This window comes from Danio rerio, chromosome 5 (genome assembly GCF_052040795.2).
Source record: "Danio rerio strain M-AB ecotype USA chromosome 5, GRCz13ab, whole genome shotgun sequence".
In the NCBI taxonomy this organism is placed as follows: Eukaryota; Metazoa; Chordata; class Actinopteri; order Cypriniformes; family Danionidae; genus Danio; species Danio rerio.
The window spans coordinates 32,250,093-32,274,020 of NC_141025.1; the positions used below are offsets into that span (position 1 = coordinate 32,250,093).

The 23,928-nt window shown below is 33.3% G+C and overlaps 1 protein-coding gene across 2 annotated transcripts in view; it reads left to right on the top strand.

The window, feature by feature from the left end:
- atp2a3 (ATPase sarcoplasmic/endoplasmic reticulum Ca2+ transporting 3) overlaps positions 1–23,928 on the top strand; it is a 100,528-nt gene that overhangs the window by 62,562 nt on the left and 14,038 nt on the right. For both annotated transcript variants that reach the window (XM_087253580.2, XM_087253579.2), the window contains exons 9-15: positions 8,580–8,668; positions 8,793–8,895; positions 13,102–13,233; positions 16,782–16,898; positions 16,988–17,206; positions 20,349–20,684; positions 22,667–22,887. In XM_087253580.2, coding sequence (XP_087109706.1) covers positions 8,580–8,668; positions 8,793–8,895; positions 13,102–13,233; positions 16,782–16,898; positions 16,988–17,206; positions 20,349–20,684; positions 22,667–22,887 — 1,217 coding nt within the window. The remainder of the gene's footprint in view (positions 1–8,579; positions 8,669–8,792; positions 8,896–13,101; positions 13,234–16,781; positions 16,899–16,987; positions 17,207–20,348; positions 20,685–22,666; positions 22,888–23,928) is intronic.

Sequence of the window (23,928 nt, forward strand, 5' to 3'; positions counted from 1 at the left end):
GCAGGAAAAGACATTTTCCATACTCATAATAACTAACTTTAAAAATGTCAAAATAACTGATCATATTGTAAATCAGTGAGCCTGTGAAATCTGCTAAACAGCCACAACTCCGAAAACATTAAAAAAATTGTTCACCCTCCAAAAGAATTGTCATTATCCCTTCAATAAAGCACAACACCCTTACCTGACACTGTTCATCTGACTGACCCTGCTCTGCCTGTTTCTCAATCATTTTTTTCTCCTTTGCCTGTGATTGATAATGTGACATTAGTATTTTCATAAGCACTCATTCTGAAAGCTAGTATGCTTAATATGTAAACTTTTTGTACTTGGTGTTTAGCTGCACTGAAAAAAGATCTTATGTCTATTTTCTCTGTCATTTTATCCAATACATGACACTGCAATGCAAGTTTATTTATACTGTAGCACATTTTATACACAATGACAATTCATAGTGCTTTACATAAAGAATGCAAAACTATCATAAAAATAATCACAACAATACAAACAAAGAATTAAAAAAGGTTAACATTTTAATTTCAAATTAACTGAGTCACTTCAAAACAGAATAGAAACTGATTATACAAAAAATACAGTGGGGTTAGTGTGCACAGTGTAGCAGCGCTCATTTAGCAAATACACAACTAAACAATATGCTAATTATGGTTGTTAATGTTAAGTTAACATTATCCCAAGTCGTCACAAATGAAACAATGCATGGGAAACGGCTTTAGCGTTAGCAACAAGTTAACGTTATCTAGATAAGACATGCCCCCCCATTCCCCCAGGATTTACGCCCGTGGTTCTTTGCAATCAATGGCGCTCACATTGAAAAATTGACACAACTCCATGTAAATAGTTTAATTTAAACAGTTTTAAGATTTAAGAGTTTAATTTTAGTATTGTCTAAATGTTTGCAGTATTATATGGTGCTCTAAACCAGGGGTTCCCAAACTTTTCAGCCCGTGACCCCCAGAATGACAATGCCAGTGACTCATGACCCCCAATATCCCCAAGTCTATTCTTTGTTTAATTTTTTTATGTATGTGAGTGCTGTAAATGTGCCAGAAAGTTTAACCTGGTGTTATAAAATCTGCTGCATCTGACGCTATTTCTGTGTCTTTAATATAATGTAATTACCCCAGGGGGTGCAATATAATTGTTAATTGTTATAACAATTTGTTTCTTTTCAGTAGTTTATATATAAAATATGGTAATTCTTATGGTCTAATAAAAATAAATAGATTTTTGGAAATCACCAGGTGACCCCTCTTCATTGTCCCATGACCCCTCAGAGGGTTCCGACCCCCACTTTGAGAATGACTGCTCTAAACAATATATTTACTACAGTCTTTGGCTAACCTGAACAGTGTATATACACTAATAAAATTAAATATGTTCAGTTTGTTTATGTTGTTCAATTAATCAAATCTAAAGAACAGATTGGACTTTTTAATGCATTACCGAGTTATGTAGCTGTCAGAATATAAATTGTTCTTATATGTATCTAATACTGCACCAAGCACTATGAAAATACAAGTATTGGATACGGATTGGTGTTGGCGGATATGCTTTATTAAATAATTGGATTTGGGACGCATAATTCTGTTCTCTTATTTACACGTTGACAACTGTATTTTATAGCCATTTTTATTTAAATTTATAGGGACAGAAAATAGGAATTTGTAGCTGTAAAATAAGCTGGTAATTTTTAAATCAATTAGAATTGCAAAACAAAAAAACAGTCTTATTATTATATGTTTATAAATATTTATGTATTTGCATAACACAGACATTTTAATTGTAACATAGTACAGGTCACTTTGATACATTCAAAATACCTGTTTTATCTTGCAAATTCCAGATTCATTTGTTCATGCATGCATTCATTTATTCATTCGTTCTTTCATTCATTCATTCATTCATTCATTCATTCATTCATTCATTCATTTTTTTGTTCAGTATTATGCAGAAATCACATATTATAGTTACATTTATTTTTAATTTGCCCATGCTGGGCTTTGTCTCTGCAAGCCTTTCTGCTTTTTGTTTTTTTCCCATCCTAATTTGGCTTTCTGCATCTTAACCAGAAAGGGATTCCCGCCTGCCATCCTTCATTGTGCCTTATCATTTCTATGCCACTCACGCTCTTCCTAGCATCTGCTCCCTCTGCAGCATGATCTAAGAATGCCGTAGGAAGCAGAGTCACAGACACGTGTTTAGAAAGCTTAATGCAGTGAAGATTATTGACTGTAACCTGCTGTATGCTCAACACTTACTGTTTGCTTTTGACTGCCTTTTTCCATTACTATTCATTCAAATCATCATTACCTTATTGTGCTTCATTTTTAGGCACACAAAGACAGTAAGAAACATGAGCGATACAAAACGGTTATTAAACTAAATTTACAACCAAATAAAAGCTGATTTTATTTAAAAGCAGGGTCAAATGGTTATTTGTACAGTATGTTTATTGCATTTAAAAAACTAATTCTTCATAATGGGGAATGGGGAAAATGTTCAGCCTCAGCCTGAAGCAAAGTTATAAAATTCTTCCTCTAAAAATAAAAATGCACTCTGAATAGAATTTACTGACACTTTATAATAACTGCACATTATAAATATGTTTTTAAGGATTTGCTAGTTAAATTATCATTTGTTAAGCATTAACTCTACATTCAATGAAAAAGTATGAAAATACAACAAGCACATGATACTCTATATGCTTACTAACGTATATCAATGTAGAGTTAATGCTTAACAAACAAACTAAATAATTGCTAATGCGTAATGAAGGATTTATAGTGTGCACTTATTATAAAGTGTTGAATGTTTAAAAGCGATCCCATAAAAATGCACCCCATGTGGATTCATTATTGTGTTAAACATCCTGTGCTTCGTAATGTTGAGCACTAAAAGCCTAACTGAGAGGATTATTTTAGGGACAGACAAGATGATTATCCCAGACTTGGAATTAGCACCGTCACTGTGTTGAACAGGATGACCTAAGCTAGTGTACTGGCAGTCGTCAGACGTCATCCAAGTGTCACCATCGCTGGAAGTCACTTTGGCTAAATTAGGAGGAAACATGGGTGCCTCAAATCCTTTTCCACTCCTGTGAAACACACACACACACACACACACACACACACACACACACACACACACACACACACACACCCTTATCAGAGGCTCATCATTGCATATCACTGCATGCTATCCTGTTCCCTGGCATCTGTTGCCATGCCAACGTATAGCAACACAGTTCCCTGTCTGCCAAGTTTCTGATGGTTGTTGGTGTTTTTGGTGCAAGTCTGATTTATAAATGACTGTAAACAAACAATACAGGTTAGCAACAACCCTCATTGATTTTTTTTCCTTCAGATACTTTTATACTGCTCGTGTGTCACTGCTACTTCTTGGTACATTTCCGAGCATTGGTACATACTGTAATTAGTTACTCTAATTAAAGAAGGGGATTACTGTTCACTTTTAGGTGAGTGTGCAGACTTACCTAAACTCAGTTAAGACTTTTCACATAATTAGCAAAGTTATTTAAAATAGATTTAATGATGTAATTATAAATTGGAGGTTAATTACATTTTAAAATAACTTACCCAACACTGGTGTCATGTCAAGGTGGTTTGTTACTCCACGTTTAATCATATTATGAAGTACTACAATGTTGAAACTTTTTCCTTTAGATTTTTTTCGTCAACTTGTGGTGGAAAATTGAGTTGAAAAAAGTCAAACGTGCTCATCAGTGATTCAGATTTTAACAAACCTTTAAATGGTGATGTACACTGGAAATGAGAAAATTATATTGCAGAAATAGCAATAGTATTTTGTTGAAATGTGATGAAAGTTTGCATTTTACAGAAGTACTGGAATATAGTACATATTGATCAGTTTTTACTCAATTTGGGTATAAATTGCAAACTGAATTTTTTTTTTTACCAATTTGATAGCAAATAAATGATATACACTCACCGGCCACTTTATTAGGTACACCTTACTGGTACCGGGTTGGACCCCTTTTTGTCTTCAGAACTGCTTTAATCCTTTGTGGTATAGATTCAAGAAGGTACTCGAAATATTTCTCAGAGGTTCTGGTCCATATTAACATGAAAGCATCACACAATTGCTGCAGGTTTGTCGGCTACACATCCATGTTGCAAATTTGGGACAGGGCATTTGCTCCAACAGAACTGCCACTCACTGAATATTTTTTTCTGTTTTGGATCATTCTCTGTAAACCCTAGAGATGTTTGTGCAAAATCCCAGTACATCAGCAATTTCTGAAATTCTCAGACCAGCCCGTCTGGCACCAACAACCAAACCACATTCAAAGTCACTTAAATCAACTTTCTTTTCCATTCTGATGCTTGTTTTGAACTGCAGCAGATAGTCTTGACCATTTCTACATGCCTAAATGCATTGAGTTGCTGCCATGTGATTGGCTAATTAGAATCTTGCGTCAACAAGCAGTTAGATATGTTGGATATTAGGTGTATCTAATAAAGCGACCGGTAGTGTAAAATAGTTGTAAACATTATTTTTTATGGGTAAAAATAGGTTTTGAAAAACATGTGGCATTTTTATACATTTGTAAACATGTACTACATGTTCCTCAATAGCAAAATAAACATAAAAAACATTAAACAGAAAATTACTGTTGGGGAGTTAGGAAAGCATCTGATAATAGCATGTAATAGTATTTGCACAAGCTTGGAAATTTGGCACTCAAGTCATCCACAGTCATGTTTATGTATACAGTATCTGACTCTGGACCACACAACCAGTCTTACTTTAAATGGCTATATTTTTGGCAATAGCTAAAAATATATTGTATGGGTCCAAATGATATGTTTTGCTTGTACAGTATGTCAAAAATCATTAGAATATTAAGTAAAGGTCATATTTTATAAATATATTGTGTAACTATATCATAAAGAGGATGCTTTAAAAAGGATTTTCTAAATATTTAGATACATTTGAACCCATATTTTAAATGTTTTAGATATTTTCAAACATAGTGTTATCCTAACCAACCATTACGTCAATTGAAAGTTTATTTATTCAGCATAATTTTAAAAAGACAGCTATGACTGGTTTTGTTGTCCAGGGTTTTATACTGTATATCACTTTATCCTGTAGATAAGCAGCTTTACAGTATTAAACAACAGTGTTTTATATTTTTCCTAACAGTCATTACTTGAGAGCTGAAAATGTCCACATCAAATCCTAAAACAGATTACAAATATCTAGTTATACAGAGTCTGCGCACTTTTTCCTCATCCTATTATTTCTATTATTATTTTCTTGATTTCATTCATTCATTTTCCTTCGGCTTAGTCTCTGTTTCAGAGGTCACCACGGTGGAATGAACCACCAGCAATTTCAGCATATGTTTTATGCAGCAGATGCCACTCCCCCCGTTCCCCCGCAACCCAGTACTGGGAAACTGTTTTCTTTCATCTTAATTTGACATTTTCTAGCTGAATATGTGGGTAAATACTTCATGCAGTGAGTGGTAATGGTGAGTTGTGGGTAAAGTATGTTTGGAGAACTGTAAAGGTTTCTGTAAAGTTATAGGGCTGACGTGAAGGCCTGTAAATACCTAAAGATGACATTACAACCAAGCAGCGCTTTTTCACTTCACAAACATGCAGGAAGTCAAGCTTTCCAATGTCAAAGAGTACGCTGCTATAGTAGACAGGCAACTGGAACTAATTTTCTTCCTTTTCCTCCTCTTTCCCAGTTGACAGTGTCTGTTTGCACGGTGTTTGAGTGTGGAAATCGAGCGGCACAGATTCCTGCGTCTTGTAAGACCACAAAAATAGAGCTTTTTCAGAAAAGAGAACCATGCTGCTTTCGCAACCTCTGGTTAGCATCAGCTCGTCTCATGCTGTAATATTCCTAATATACCATTTAATGCTATCCTTAAAGCACTAGATGGAGCATAGATGCAAAGAAATGGCACAGTGTCTGTACCAGAAGTTGCTCAATACTTTGGTCACTTTATAAAGTCACTTTTTTTATCTGAAAGACTTGTTTTCTACAAAGCACGCTAACTCAATAATCCATTTATTTTAAGGGCTTAAGGGCATGATGCAGTGTTCTGATTGCTGCTGCCTGCTGCTCGCTTTGTGTTTTCCACAATTAAGTTTTGTGTGTGTGCGTCCCTTTCAAACAGGAAGCAGAAGTACTGCGGAGCCCTGAAAGTTTTACAGTTAACTGCTTCATTAACTCTTTAATCAGACACATGTAATGGAGTCTTGCTCCGAGTGAAGTCACGCCAAGAGAATGTTTTTCCCTTTGCGCTTGTGTATGTTTGAGATGATTGTTTTTAGGTGCCTCGGTTTTAGTGCTGACTGCATAACCTATTTTTGGAATTTGTTTGTGTGTATATTTTACTGTCTATGCTATTATTGAAACCGACCGCAGTGGCTTTCAATCATGATAAAACACATTTCAGCAAGTCCACCTACTGCATGATCACTATTTACGGTGGCTCGTAAGATCGGGACTCATTTTTCCTCATTCCCAGCGTGCACTTCCATTTCAGAGCTGTCACCCGAACTGAAAGTTAGGGTCTGCGATCAATGGCATTGGCTAAATTGGCTTTATTATGAGTTTCATTCCACCATCCACCTGTTTCATACACTGGAGGAACAGGATGGTGAGGAAATAACATCTCTTCTTTTCTTTTTTTCTCCTGAAACTCGCCCAGGGCTGCAACTGCGCCTGCTGCCTCATTTCAGCATGATAAATGTCATGACAAAGACTCTGACAAAAACACTGAAGCATTGCATTATGGGTTTGGCCAATGTTGTCAGCTGAACTCATCCTCACCTCTTGTGTCGTCCAGCTCTTTTTGTTGGTGTTTACTCTAGGAACCAGAATCACTTGATTTTCTTCATTCATGCAGTAGAATTTGGCCACAAAGACAACACAAAACTGTGCAGCGTCTGGGGTTAATTATCATAAAATTGGATAAATGTCAGCCAGAACATGGGTAAAGCGATTGGTTACACTCTTGTCCCCATCCTCTGTTTTGATTGGGTCCAGTGAAAGCAGACGTTTCTGTAGGAGGCAGTGGTTTATTGTAGACAGTGTTGTCTGTTGGCAGTTGTGTGCTGGTTCAGAGAGACAAGCTCATGCCAGGCCACTAAACACAGGAACCTCCCACCGCCAGTGCATTATGATGTCATTGCTCTCCCTCTGATTGGACGCAGGATGAGGGAAACCCCAGCGCTGATTGGGTGGAGTCATAACTGTCTGTTGATGGTTGTTTTCTTTTCTTCTCTTCTGTTTTTTATGTAGTTGAGGTTTGTAGCTGTTGTCATATGCTGATGAGAACTTTTTTGTTTTAAATCATGTTTTAGTATCCACAGATCTCTTCGTTTTTTTCCAACTTATACTGCAATAGCCACTTTTAATTGGGAAACTTATGGCCTGCAAATTAAATGGAAATTAAGGAAAAATATCTACAGTATATTATTTTGTTTCTAGCTTTAATATTATTTTCAGTCAGTCTGTTTGATAGTAGAAACCACTTTGAACATTATTATTATTATCATCAATATTAATATTGTTATTATTATTTATATTATTATTATTATTATTATTATTATTATTAGTAGTAGTAGTAGTACAGTAGTAGTATTATCATTATTATTATAATCATTATCATCAGTATTATTATCATTATTATTATAATCATAATCATTATTATTATTTTATTATCATCAATATCATCATCATCATTATTATTATTAGTTCTATTGTTATTATTATCATCTTTATTATTATTATCATGGTTATTATAATCATTATCATTATTATTATTATCATATTATTGTTATCATTACTATCATTATTATTATTATCATTATTATAATTATTGTCATATATATTATGATTATTATTATTATCATTATTATTATTATTATAATCATCACCATCCTCATTATTATTATTAATAATATTATCATCAAAATCATCATTATTATTAGAATTATCTTTATTGTTATCATTGTTATCAATATATTATTAACACTAAACTTTTGTTTGAAGTAATGGCTGCTTAAAATTCAACTCCACCATCAAAGGATAAAAATATATTTAAAAAATATATATTAAAAGCATTTAATTTATTTAACAAATTACTATTTACTTTACATAAACATTTTTTAAAATATTACTCCCTACAAGCCATTGATCACTTTGAACACTTTGAACAAGTTTCAAAAATGAATTGACAAAACTTTCACCCAAACTATTTTATCTTTGTTTAAAATAAAACAAACAAACAAATGCATAAGTGGTCCCAAAAAGGCTGGTGACTTTTCTGGTCAGTGGATCATCCTTATTCAACCTCAATTTATGTTCAAATAACACAAAATATTGAATCATCTTGATATTACGAGTGTAGTCTCCTTAAAATAATTTAGATATGAGATCCATTTTTTAATCATCATGAACAACGGGTTGAAAAAAGTCAAATACAGTAGATTGATTGTCCAAGAGAAGAGCGACTCCTGAAGTGCATCTCCTCTCTCTGGTGTCTCCTCTAGATGTTTGTGGTCAATAAAGCTGATGACAGCAGCTGCTCCCTGCACGAGTTCACCATCAGCGGCTCAACATACGCTCCAGAGGGAGAAGTGTAAGAGTACACAAACACACACACTCTCATCCTTCCCAAAATATCTGCTCAGTTCGATCCAAAATCCTGGATACTAACTTTGTATTTCCATCACTTGATCTTGCATTGACTGTGTCTCGCTCAGGCTGAAAGCTGACAAGCAGGTGCAGTGTGGAGATTATGATGGCCTGGTGGAACTGGCTACTATTTGCTCCCTGTGCAACGACTCCTCGCTGGACTATAATGAGGTCAGTAACGTGTGCTTGAATCTTCTCCTTACAATATTTACCTTTCTGGTTTCAACAATGTGCCTCATTCGGTATTTTCAAGTCCTGTTCTGCTCTTAGAAGTGTTCACTCTGCTGAACGACAGCTTATTAATTTGCTTGTTTTGTACCTCTGCCTTGCATTTCTCACCTCTGTGCCATTGCCATGGTATCGTGTTTACAGCGTTACGTAATATCATTTATACTCTGTGGTTGTCAGGTTGGGTAAAGGACAGCCGCAAGTTAAGACAAGCTGGAGATTTTTAAAACGTGTTTTTGTTGTTGAAGGAAGCGCTGATCTAATGTTGAAGAGTTTAAGGTCATCGCTAGAGTAATAATAAATGGCACTGGTTGTTGTAACTAGCGAGGTGTTTGAACACAGTTGTCCTCTCAGTGTATTCCGGCCATGTTTTGATAAATATGATAAATGGTTCACTATCTGATCAAATGTCATGTTCCTCTACCACAGCAGACTCCTTCCTGGAATAATGCAAATATTTCTAAAGAGAGAGTCATGAAGTGAACTGTGAACTTTAGAGACTTGAATAAACTGTGAGAGATAGATGGTTTTGAAAGTCATGAAAATTAAAAATAAACCACTAACAGGCTATAATAAAGCTTCATTTATTAACATTGTTTAACCACACTAATGAATATAAACCAACAATGAAAATAGTTCAAAATTTTTTACATTTTTTTAAACACATTCTTTAATAAGTTGTTTTTGTTAATTGATTGAACTTAGCTAAAAGGATCTAATCATAAACATAAGTTCATAAATATTTATTGAATAAATAGTGTAACTAATAAATTACAAGATTTCATTAAGTAGTTAATTAATGCTTTCACTGTTTTTACAATATCTTTACCAAACGTTATCTACAGTAAATAGCTGTAAACCAATTCTATAGCAAATATCAGTTTGGATATTTATTGTGCATGCTAAAATATTTACTGGTATAAAAAAAAAAAAAGAAAGTTTTTTTTTTATTATATTATTCAATCATTTTCTTTTTGTCTTAGTCCCTTTTTTTAATCTGGGGTCGCCACAGCGGAAATGAACCACTAGCTTACCCTGCACATGTTTTACGCAGCCAATACCCTTCCAGCTGCAACCCACCACTGGGAAACTTTCACACAAAACTTATTCACACACACTACAGAAAATTGTGCCTACCCAATTCACCTATACCACATGTTTTTGGACTGTGGGGGAAACCAGAGCACCTGGTGGAAACCCACAGGAACGCGGGAAGAACATGCAAACTACACACAGAAATGCCAACTGACCCAGCCAGGGCTCGAACCAGTGACCTTCTTGCTGTGAGCCGATTGTGCTACCAACTGTGCCACTGTGCTGCCTTGATTATTTCATCAAATTAAAATGTTCCACAAATTAAATCACTTTATGTTTTTGGTTTCGTTGGTGCATTACAAACTTTAATAAGTGAAATCTGTAAATTCTAAAGACTGGTACTTACAATTAAACTAAATTAAAATCTTTGAACTTTGAAATGATTTGCATTAACAAATAATGATCATTAAAAGTTTGATGTCTTTTTTTTCCAATTCAGATTTAATTTTGCACAAGTGAAAATATAAACATGTTACATAAATTTGTATCTTGACCTATTTAACATTTTATTAATCATGTAGTCTGAAAACCAAATCAAATAATAATAAATGTTTATTATGAACCAAACAGCAAATCAAAATGACATTTGAAGGATCATGTGGAATTGAAACTTTAGTAATGATGTCGACAATTCAGTTTTGCAGGAAAAATATTTATTTTATAAAATATTAATAATAATTAAAAGAAATAATGGAAATTATTATTTTAGATGACTGTTTTTACATATGTATGTCTATTTTGTCAATTAAATAAAGCCTTAGTGAGCATTATCTGAGCATTAATGTACATGGATTTTCCTCATTTATTTTCATCAAACATATGCAATTTATTAACTGTTTACCTAACTATCAAAATCTTGACATGCAACTTTTTCCTTTTTAAAATCCTCTTTCAGTCATCAAAACTATTCAAAATGACATGAAAATTGACGGTAACACTTTTGATGTTTCAAAATGTAACAATTTGGATGTTAAAAACATTTGAGTATTAGTAGACTGCCTGTTCAATATCTGCTGATACTGCTCCTTCAACAGATATTTAACTGACTATAAGAAACTTTGCAAGTACATGTCAACTTACACTAACTCAACCGTCTACTTATAATCTAATGACAATTAGTTGCAATGTAACTTAAATTCAACAAACAGACCATCAAAATAAAGTGTGACCAAATTGACTGACCCCTAATTTCAGGAACCCTCATGTAAAAATATTTCAGTTTGATTGTTGCTGCAGTTTTACAGAGTTATACAGTATGAGGTTGCATTGCTTTTTACTTGCTTATTTGCTTTATTGCTTTCGTTTGACATTTAAAGTGCAAAGCAACTATCATTTCAAAAGTGGGTGCTTGACTCAAGGCTTGTGTTTGAAATGAGTATACCAGGGGCCTGTTTCAGTAAGGAGGTTCAAACAACTCGGAGTTTAAACTTGAACTCTGAGTTGATTTACCGAGAGATAAAAAACTCTGAGTTTTCGGTTTCAGAACAGCTGATCTGAGTTGGGTCAATCAACTTTGAGTAGACCAACTCAGAGTTAGGCGCGCGCACCGTGACTATAAAAAGGCATTATCAATGGAGTGCAGACATTACGAGTGACTATGGCAACATCTTAAAAAAAGAGATCAGCATTTCTTTCTCCAGCTGAACTTGATGTGCTCATGCAAAGTTATAGCAAATTTGAGCGTATATATTTGAAAAGAAGCAACCATTAGTGAGGAAGAGACAGTTAGCGTGGGAAAACAGCTGCTCAAGTTAATGCCTAATTTCACTTTTGAAGTATTTAAATATTTAAGTATAATAAAATAAGTAATGTAATGTGTGATGTTTATACTTTTTTTTTCTAAACTTTTATACACTTTTATCAGTTTTAATAGATTTAACAGTGCACTTGTTATGTGTTTGCCTTTTTATTGATCAAGTGATAGAGGTTGATATAACATTAAGAAGGTAAGCAGTAATAAAATAATTTAGACAGAATAATAATCCCATTAATCTAGTAACAGTGCATGTCGAAGGTTAAGCTAATTATTTATGAAAAAAGGACAAGCCTCGTACGTGACTTTGTTCTGTGTGTGACAAAAATGTAGGCAATAGCTGTGATTCCATCAAAATAGGCTATTACATAAATTTGTGCAAAACTGGAATAACGCCTAAAAATAAAGCATCCAAAGAGTCGAAGAGAACACAATCGTCACTTCCTGATTAACTTGCGCCAAAAATCAACAGTAAAAACAGAATCACTGCGGTAGAAGAAGCTGCATCAATGATTTTTTTTTAATTAATGTACCTGTCCTGAGCCTCAGTCAGAATTGACAGACAATAAACACGTAGGGGCGTTTGAAGCCAGACGCGGAGACACGCTCCTGACGCTCGGAGGTAATTAATAATATACACTAATACTGAAACAGTAAATGCATTTTAGAATGACTAAAACAACATTTAAGATGTTCTACAGTGTGCTCAGTCTGCTGGTTTGTACATTCACACACATTTTCATCATCATCTCTAACAAAGCTTTTTTAATGTACATACTGTAATTTGTTAAGTGCACTTCGTAGTTTATGCGCATCTTTTCTTATCAAATAAAAGTTTAACCTACTCAGTTATGCACATGTTATATTATGCGTATTTTCAAAAGTTATGTGAATCATGACGTTTCCATCAATCTTTTTTATGCACATCTCCAAAATGAGCTCTAAAATAGGTGTGTGGAAATAAGGCTAATGCGAGAAATACGCTTAATCTTTAAAAAGGGAGGAGACCGACAGAAACTCAGAGTTTAGGGAATAAAACCTGCTCCGGACCAGGTTAGTTTCACAGAGTAAGTTACCACGGCAACTGACTCTGAGTTAAAGTTAACTCTCTTTTAGAAACAGGCTTGACTTACCCTGCTTTCTCGAGTTTAACAAACCTGCCATTTTGAAACGGAAAACCCAGAGTCTCTATCATTTCAGGGTTAAACTACTCTGAGTTTTAACTTAACCTGCTTTCTGAAACAGGCCCCAGTACTGTATATTTTGTGTTTACACACTTATGTTCTTATTCTGTACCACAGGCCAAAGGAGTGTATGAGAAAGTGGGAGAAGCCACGGAAACCGCACTCACCACGCTGGTGGAGAAGATGAACGTGTTTAAAACAGACCTATCTGGACTCAGTAAAGTGGACAGAGCTGCAGCTTGCAACTTGGTAAGAAAGAGCCACAGGGTGCAGGAGGATATGAGACCGACTGCAATAAAAGAGCACATAACTGCTGGTGAAAGTGATGAGAAATGATAGATATATATAGAGAGAGGTATAGTTGAGGCTTTAGACAAAGTGTTTTTTTTTGTGTGTTTTTTTTTTTTCGCAAAAAAAGGGAGTTATTTTACTACTGCTACTAATACAATACTACAGTAACTAATCATATTTTTGATGTTTTAGTTTAGTTTATCATTGCTTAACTTAAAAAAAAATTAAATAAAAAAACAAGCAGATTAATGGATTTCTTAACTCTTTTTCTTCAGTTTCTTTGAATGGTGAATTAATTCATTTTATTAACTGAGGGTTTTGTTGACTTCTTGTTGCACGTTTACTAAAATACTATTGTATTTACTTGTACTTATAATTAATATTTGTAATTAATGACTTTTTTCTGCTTTTTATTTATTGGAAATTGGTTATTGAAATTCCTTTTACACTGGTTGTCTTGTCTGCTCATTATGTGCTATTTCTCCATTAGACAGTCCCTTCATATATATATATATATATATATATATATATATATATATATATATATATATATATATATATTTTTTATTTTATATTTTATTTTACTTATAACATGCATAATCAATACAGCGGTGCAGAGCTATCTCTCTTTCTCTCTCTCTCTCTCTCTCTCTCTCTCTCTTTCTCTCTCTCTCTCTCTCTCTGTCTATATATATATATATATATATATATATATATATATATATATATATATATATAGACACGCACCACTGACTATATTTTGAAAATCCCCTTCTTAAAGTATAAAAACCACAAGTAACCAATGTGCTTTTCTATTAAGATCTGTCATTACTGTCCTGAGACATTACCGGCCTTTGAAATAATTCAATATAGACTATTTCAGATTTGTGCTTTATCATTTAAAATTACAGTTAATGTCAGGTAACAGCTATTAAAGCAATACATTTTAATTATGGATATTTGCAATCTATACAGTTGTTTATTATTATTTATTACTACTGTTAATAATTTGTTGATTAGTGTTTTATCAAATGCACATGTGCGTACATTATCTAACAAACACACAGCTGGGGAAAGCACATAGGAAGGGGTGAATTAAACCTGATTGGTCAGCCAGATACCTGGTCTCTAAAAAGCTGACCAGTTCTCACTATATTACAATGAATAATTAATACAAATTTGTACCTACCAACTTCCGACTGACACTGCTGTAAATAAAAAAGTTTTAAAATAACTTTTTACGTTCAGAGTACATAAAGAGTGATTATCAAATAGGAAAAGCTGCTGTATAATTTGATATATTAATTTATGTTATGACTATCGTCATTATTAAATTCCAGGTTGATGTTTTAAAAAAGGACTGAGAAAAGGGCTTAAAGATTCCGCACACTTGCAGATGTTTATAGAAAGCAGTCACACGTCCCACACTGCTGCATGAGGGAGACTGGGAACAGTGGGCTTTTTCCCTTTGGGAAAACATTTTTCCCTGGAAGAGTGAATGACCAGCATCGTTCTCTTTCTTCTGCTGACCCCTAAATGCTTCTTCTTTCCAAAAAAGAAACTTGTGTGACACAGACTCCCAGAGGCAAAGCATAATATTTAGATAACCGGGGGAGTTTATGAAGAGGTTAGCTAAACTTTCCACTCCAGTCCAAAACTTTACTGGCCTACGAAAACGGAAGAGAGGCATTTCTGTCAATAGCCACTGGTGGCAAGCTTTCAAAGATGACAGATAGGTGCATAGGCATGTGAATGGATGGAAGAAGGTTCTGGGGTGTTTTTTTTTTTCAGGACGTGTGTGTGTGTGTGTGTGTGTGTGTGTGTGTGTGTGTGTGTGTGTGTGTGTGTGTGTGTGTGTGTGTGTGTGTGTGTGTGTGTGTGTATGTGTGTGTGTGAGAGATGGCGAACCCTGCTGAAGAGTGATATCCTTGCAGGATCAGGGAATTTGACTGAAAAACTTGGAGTTTTTTTTTTTCTTTCCTCACGCGTACACCTTATTTAAACATATGAAGAGTGACTGAGTACATCATCTGATCTAAGTGTAAAAGAACAGCACAGACAGAGCTGCACTGATGGACTGCAGGGATGGCAGTTTAAATACTTCTCATGTGCAGGAGGGGGTTTCCACCTAGTGGCAAAATCATGCTCTTACATCACTAAATGTTTTGCATATCAGGATTTTTATTCAATTCAAAATCGGAAAAGGTTGAGGTGTGGTATGGATTCCATCCAACAAATATTTAAAAAATGAGGATATATACAAAAAACTATTAAAAGTTATAATAATTATTTTAATATTTGTATTATATATTTTTTATTAATGCATACTCAGAGTACTAGATCTTAATATTCAGCAAGGACACTATAAACTGGTCAACACAACAGTAAAATTATATATAATGTTATAAAGGAAATTATTTTAATATAATTTCAAAATAATTAAATCTTTTTTTTGTTTGAAAATAATTTTAAAAAATCCGTATTTTGAACCTTATATTCAAAATATGAAGCACCACAACCATTTTCAATAGTAATAATAAAACAAACTCTTGAGCAGCAAGTCAGGGTATTTAAATAATTTCTATAATAGCTGTTGAAAATCAAACTTTACTGATATACATTTTGTAATATTACTGTTTTACTGTAATTCTATCAGGTGAATGCTGCCTTTTAAAATCTTTCAAAAAAATCTACTGACCTCAAAACTTATTGTGAGTGATGTGTTTTTTATTATTAATAAATGTTAAAGTTTTTTTTTCTTAAAAATGAAAGGGGTGTCTTGTATTTGACCTTGTGGTGAGTTGTCCAAAGGACTAACAAATTGATTAAAGTCTTGATACATGGTACTAAATTAAAGTTCCTACCAATTTAACTAGCAGAGAAAGTTGGAAAAGAGTAGTTGAAAAGTCAAGCCATCATCGGAGAAGGAATTCAAATGGGCAAATATTTCTCCACAAGAATATACTGTAGCATCAATAACAAATGGTGTCAGTTTTGATTTTATAGTGACTTTATAGGCTAAAAAGAAGACAAGTGAACTATTGCATAGAAGTTTTCAGTAATTGTACTGTGTTTAAGATCTTGTGCACTGTTTTTCCAACCACCTTGGTTTGAATGCTCACTATAAACTGCAATTCATTTATATTCAGCAAACAGCTCGAACCCACACATTTATAGCAGCAGTGTTTGACTTTTGTTTGATCATTCGCTCTCCCTCTCTCTCAAAGTTTTATTTGGCATGACATGCACAGTATTGCCAAAGCATTTTCCATTACATTGTTTAATAATAAAACAGTTATATTTAAAAAGACAAGAATAGGTCTGTATACAAGCTTTATACAAAGAACTTTATGCAAAGAATAACAATAAAATATTAATAATATTAATGATTAATTACAGTATGTACTGTATCTTACTGTTGTTTTGACCATTGTGGAATTTCCACCTAAAATGTAACATAATCTTTCTCACTCTCTTTCTTTCTCTCTCTTTTTTCTTCCCCCCAGATTATCAGACAACTAATGCAGAAAAAGTTCACGCTGGAGTTTTCAAGAGACAGGAAATCGATGTCTGTGTACTGCACTCCCAATGGCACAAACTCTCAGAGCAAGATGTTTGTCAAGGTATTAGGGACTTTAACCCACATCCACAAACAGGTGTAAGTAATAGCCTCAGTAAACTGTGTTCATCACACATGCTGCGGTGTGTGCAGGGAGCTCCAGAGGGCGTGATTGACCGCTGTCAGTTTGTGCGTGTTGGTAAAGAGCGCTTCCCGTTGACGATGGCGGTGAAGGAGGAGCTGATGAGCACCATTAGAGACTGGGGGACGGGCAGAGACACACTGCGTTGCTTGGCTTTGGCCACCCGAGACTCTCCTCCTGCTGTCGATAAAATGGACCTGGAGAATGCTGGCAAGTTCGCAGAGTATGAGGTGAGAGAGTTTGAAAGTTGTGTTGAAATATTAGATGTTATCTGTTTACTTGACTGCTGTCCACAAAGGTTTATATAAACTTTGGATGAATTATATATGTTATTTATCATTTAATATGCAGGGACCCAAAATAGCTTTTGGAAGCTTAAGCAACACTTCAGATGACTTTGTGTTAGACAGAAAAAAGTATCAAAGCATAAAGTATTTTTAAAGAAGTATAAAACAAGGAAACCTTTCATACTAGCCTTAACTTTTTTTTTTATTTAAGCGTTTTTACAGTCTATGGTATTATCACAATATTGACCTACTGTAAGCTGCAAAAAGGTTACTTAAACATGCCTACAAAGGCTTTTGTGTATTGCTTTATTATATTAACAACATTATATCAGACATAAACAAATGTTTTTTTTTTTTTTAAGTTACAGTAAATAGCAAAGGAAACACTTTACAGTAAGGTGTCATTAGTAAATGTGCTACAAAGTCAACTGTGAAATAGACACATTTATTACAGTTACTGTCAATGTTAGTAAAAGAAATAAGAGATACTTGTATTTTTTTATTAGCTTCATTTAATAAGACAGATACAGTATGACATTATTTTAATGAGTTACTAAGAAATTAATGTCACCTTAGATTAATAAATGGTTTTGTAGTTTTGTTTTTTTTCATGAGTTTATTAATTAATGTTAACAAATGGAGCCTTATTCTACAGTGTTAACAAATTATGGGCCTATAAATAGTAATTTCAATCAATTTTTTATTTTTTTTTAAATGGGATTTTTACGGTGGCCAAGAGAGCTTAACACACTGCAATCTAAGAAAACAGATTTAATTACATAAAACACAAGCAAATAAAAAAACGATCTTGATCAGTTTGACTGACAGCACACGTGTTGCAAATTCTCATAAAACAAACAACAGAAACGGGCTGCATTATGTCACAACACAAACAACCAAAGAAATGCGCTACATTTTCAATCAGTTACTTGTGCATGTCATATTGCATACAATACCAATATCTTGCATATTCACTCATTAGCGCAGTATATTTTATTACTGAAGTCCAGCACACGTCTATTTTAACAAGAACAATATAGTTTCAAAAGAAATTAAAATTCTATCGACAATTTACACTTTTACAATTATTTTTAATTCTTTGTATTTTTAATAATTTAATTATTAAAGCTAATTAAATTTTTCAAATGATTTAATTCAGGTCTGACTGTTTAGTTAATTATAGTAACTACTATTAGTAATGTTTATTATTATTTATTAATGCAACTAATAATAATTCGTTAAATAGATAAGAAATGTCTTTTACAGCTTTTAAAGCAGGATGTACATACCCCTACATTTTAGGTCCCAGACTAGGGCTGCACAATATATCCTTTCAGCATTAATATTGCAATGTGATCACTCACAATAGTCACATCGCAAGAATATCCAATGTGGAGTCTGAATTATAATTGATAATTTTGCATGTGTTTTTCGAGGCATGTGACTTTATGAGGGTTTAAAAAGCAGTCTGGTATATGAAATTCTACCGTTTGTTACTCTGATAAATTAATATAATAAATTAATTTTATTGAATTGTTTATAAAATGAAGACTATGCAGTATTATTTTACATTTGACTATTCAATCACTGTATACCTGAATACAATTTGACTCCTTGGAAAACAATAAAACGTGGCTGTTATGTTTATTTGTATCTTTTTTTTAAATTAAATTTATCTATGCTTGTGGATTGTTTATTATATTTTATGCACTCTCCTACAGAATTATCCCAATCAATCTAAAATTATCAATTATTTCCAAATAGTTATTCAACTCATATAGTGAAATAGTATTCAAATAGCAATATACGCAACATACTATACTAAAAACATATTGCAATGATAGATTTTTCCAATATTGTGCAATCCTAACCCAGACCCTCTTAGAATTGCTGTTTTTATTCAGTTGATCGTAATTCTTATTAATTATGAACTAAATAATGAAGTATTGACGCAACATTTGTACATGCATTCTGATGGTAATGTTAATTATCTATTTGAAAGCACCTTTCAATCTTCTGGTCTTGTTTTGCAGTTTAGTGTTATTCATATTTTTTATCTTCTTTTAACAGTTTTATATTACAGTTTTTCTCCATTGGTTTGACTCATTTCTTGAAACTAAAATTTCATTCTTAAAATTCTAAGATCCTTTGGCAAAACAGTGTCACAGTTTAGCTCAACACTATAGCTCACTTGCAAAAGCTCATACCTTTCCCAAAACAGATCACTCAAAACTAAATTTCCTTCTCATTTAAACAGTCAGTGCTCTCAAAATGCTTCGTCCATTTAGCTTTGTGTAAGCACTGCAAGTCAAAATGTTTAGATGTTTTGTCATCATGGCACATGACCACAAAAATATCCCTCATGTCTACATTGCAGTCCTAGCCCAGTCCTTCATTGACAATGGTTACTGTACTATATTTGTCTAGCGAACAGAATACAATTGTGTATAAAACTGAAAAAAAGAAATTAGGGATTTTAGGGTAAGAGTAGCCTACAAGTCACACATTGCACTCATACCGCCAAGGAAAAGGTAACTCCTTTTTTTATTGTAATGATCAACAACACACAAAGTAACTTCCATATATCAGAGCAAACAGAATAAATAACTGTAATAAATTGTACTTAAATGTTTCAAGGATTCACCTACTGTATGGTATTCATTGTATTAAGGTCTTGACTAATTTTGACAATTAACAGACTATTGTGCATGTGATGATTTATACAATAAAAAATGACGCTGACATATTTTGGAAAGAACAACCATTAGACTGAGAATTAACAATCAGTTTAGATCAACAAGATCTATTCACTTGGAAATTGTGCTAAATGTAGGCTATCTGTACTTAATCGTTTGCAAAGATGTACTTAGACATTTCCAATTTGATGAAGTGAATGAGAAACTGAATTCTGTTGTGAACAACAGCCAAGTGGTTTGGAGGTTTGTTTATGTTATTTTGAGAATGTAATTTCTGTTTCAAGAAATGAGCCAAACCAATACAGAAAAAACTGAGCAGATACTTTCTCATTCCATTTCATTTGCAAGTTTATATGTTCTGTATTACATGCCAAATGTGATCTGTGCAGTCGAGCCTCACCTTCGTTGGCTGTGTGGGGATGCTGGATCCGCCCAGGAAAGAAGTGATTGGCTCGATAAAGCTGTGCAATAAGGCTGGTATTCGTGTCATCATGATCACCGGAGACAATAAAGGCACCGCCGTGGCCATCTGCAGACGCATCGGCATCTTCAGCGAGAATGAAGATGTGGAAGGAAGAGCGTACACTGGCAGAGAGTTTGATGATCTCGCTCCAGAAGCCCAGCGAGAGGCAGTGAAGAGGGCAAGATGCTTCGCCAGAGTGGAACCTGCGCACAAGTCAAAAATCGTGGCCTATTTGCAGTCCTTTGACGAAATCACAGCAATGGTGAGATGATATAGTGCTTAGTGATTGATTTCAATGAAATTCCTGAAAAATGTTAAAAACAAAATTAATTAGAATGAACATTCTACTAACCAATAAATCATACTAAACCATGGCTTGAAAAAAAGATGAAAAAGAGATTGTTACTTTGTTAATATAGTTTGAATATATAGTATATACTTTATCAAATAGTTCTAGATAATATACTTTATTTTCTGGAAAGATTAATTAAAATATTGAGTTACTCCCTAAAAAAGTAACTTGTGTTACTTAATTACTTTTTATGGTACATTACTTCTGAGTTACTTTTAAGTTACAGTACTTTTATGTTACTTTTTCTTACCTGGCAGTAAGACTTGATCTCCTTCAGAACTTGCAGGGTTTTTTCTTTTTCCTTTTTTTTAAATAGATGAGCTCTGCAATCACAAGACACTGTATAACCTACACATTTACCTTAAACAACACATTAAAAATTATTATATAGGATAATGTTATTTTCTGAGAACTTCATGACCCCTTCATGTTATATGTGAACTTCATGTTATACATGTCGTATATACTGAATTAATAAAAGTTTAAAGCTCTATATTTGCTACTTTGTACTTTTTTTTTATTAGTTACGTAAAATCACTGTCCCCTTTTCCTTTTGTTTAATCAATGCATTCAAAATAATAAACGCGTTCTCTTATTCAGTGCATGATTCAGTGTGACTATGTTTTAATATAGCAATTCATTTTTTAAAAGGTAATTAATTCAAATAAAAAGTAAAGCGCAGTACATTTTCAAAAAAGTAACTCAAATATTATTGCTTAATGTTTTAAGCAATGCATTACTTTACTCGTTACTTAGAAAAGTAATATTATTATGTACTGTAACTCGTGCTACATTTAATGCATTACCTCCAACACTGGTTGTGAGGACCCTCTTGGAATTGCTCCATTTTTACTTCATCATTTATGATTATTATTAATTATGAACTGAATTATTAATTATTCAAGCAACGTTTGTACATTTTCTGATGGTTATGTTTAATCAGACACCTCAAACACCTATAAACTCTCACATATATGTTCTCATATAAAATAGATTTTACCTGCGAGACTTATAAGAGCATGTCAGTGCTCTTCTGTTCGCCCCTCAGCTCTTCTGTTTGCATACTGTATATCTGTTTGGCATTTGGGAACTGAGGTATTTCCTGGACATTACTCTTTCAAAAACATTCTCATGTTTAATCCTGAGCCTTTAAGAAGCTTTTTCCGATTCACCTTTTGATCATTGTTTCTCCAATTTCAAACAAATGGACTTTAAAGTGGCTGTTTAGTAAGCTCCACTCTTTTCAATGATTGTGTCTCATTCGGATAGGCTTTACAGAATGTACCATACACATGAATTGGACATTTCTATATATGGTCATTTATTTATTTATTATTTATTTTTTTCAATTCATGTTCAAAAGTTTTAAGTATTTAACAAATTACCATGCTTTTTATATTAATGAAAAATGTATTATTTTAACTTTTAACTTCATTTCAAGTATTTTATTAATTAAATAATTTATTTGTTATGAAAATCTTTAATAAAATGTCTTTAAAATATGTTTATTGAATTCTTGCTTGTTTTGTTTTTTCACACTGCTCAAAACCTTTGAATAAATAAAATAATAATAAATTTTGAATAAATAATACAATAGTAATAACTTGAATATATTTTTTAAGAATGACCATTTTTATCCTTAGCATTTAGACTTGGTTTAAAACCTTCATGAAAATAAATGTAATTGAGTACTTTTTCAAAATTTGTTCAGTTTTAAATTGAAATGAGATAAGAAGCAAATGCTTGTAGAACAATATTCTAAAATTTAAATTGTTCAGCAATTTAGTTAAAGGTTAAAGATGATTTAAATGTTAAACGCATCATGTGAACAGCTCATTATTGTCTTTTAAGCCCTTACCCTTACTCCGTTCTTTCTCCAATCTAATTTTTAGACGGGTGATGGTGTGAATGACGCCCCTGCCTTAAAGAAGGCTGAAATTGGCATCGCCATGGGCTCGGGCACAGCAGTAGCCAAATCTGCCTCCGAGATGGTGCTCTCTGATGATAACTTCTCCACCATCGTGGCCGCCGTGGAAGAGGGACGAGCTATCTATAACAACATGAAGCAGTTCATTCGTTATCTCATCTCCTCCAACGTGGGAGAGGTGGTGTGGTGAGTAGTGCTGCGTGTCCATTCAGATGTTCACAAATTCTCTATTCCATTATTGATTCAATTTTCTATTCGGTTCAGTAAATAAAAAGTTAATTTACATTTACATTTAGTCATTTAGCAGACGCTTTTATCCAAAGCGACTTACAAATGAGGACAAGGAAGCAATTTACACAACCAAGAGCAACAATGAATAAGTGCTATAAGCACTGCTGTGCAATGCTATTGATATTTCTAAGAATGCACAATGAAAACTTTACTGTATGTCAAATGCATTAAATAAGTATTCAAAAAATGAAATATGGCCATGTATTTTCAGTGAGCGGATTATCTATTTATACTGTACTGTATATAGGCACAAACATACAGTATAGATGTACAAAGATTCTGAATAGATGCAATAAATTTGACATATTAAAGCTTATTAAGCATATGGTATGCTTATTTCTTTTGTTCTTTGTTTAATACGTTTAATATTGCCGACACAGTATATCATTAGGTGGCTGTCACTTTAAAATGATAGATAGATAGATAAATAGATAGATAGATAGATAGATAGATAGATAGATAGATAGATAGATAGATAGATAGATAGATAGATAGATAGATAGATAGATAGATAGATAGATAGATAGATAGATAGATACGATAGATAGATAGATAGATAGATAGATAGATAGATAGATAGATAGATAGATAGATAGATAGATAGATAGATAGATAGATAGATAGATAGATAGATAGATACGAATAATATCTCCTAATTGCTTTCAATTTACACATTTGACTGGTTAAGCCACAAAAGTGAGGTGGATTCAGCTTTTGCATGTCTTTTTTTTCTCTGCAAAGTGTGATTTTCAAAAGTTTGGTTTTCAAAGTGTGGTTTTCCATCTTGAAATAATGTCTCTAAAATTATTGTTGTGATAGATCAACCCTTAACCGGATGAACTATACTGCCGCTGATACCAGAGTATTCTTCTTCTCTCTAAAACCACACTTGCAACTCTGAGTGTTCGGGTCATTACACACAGCCTTTCACGTCCT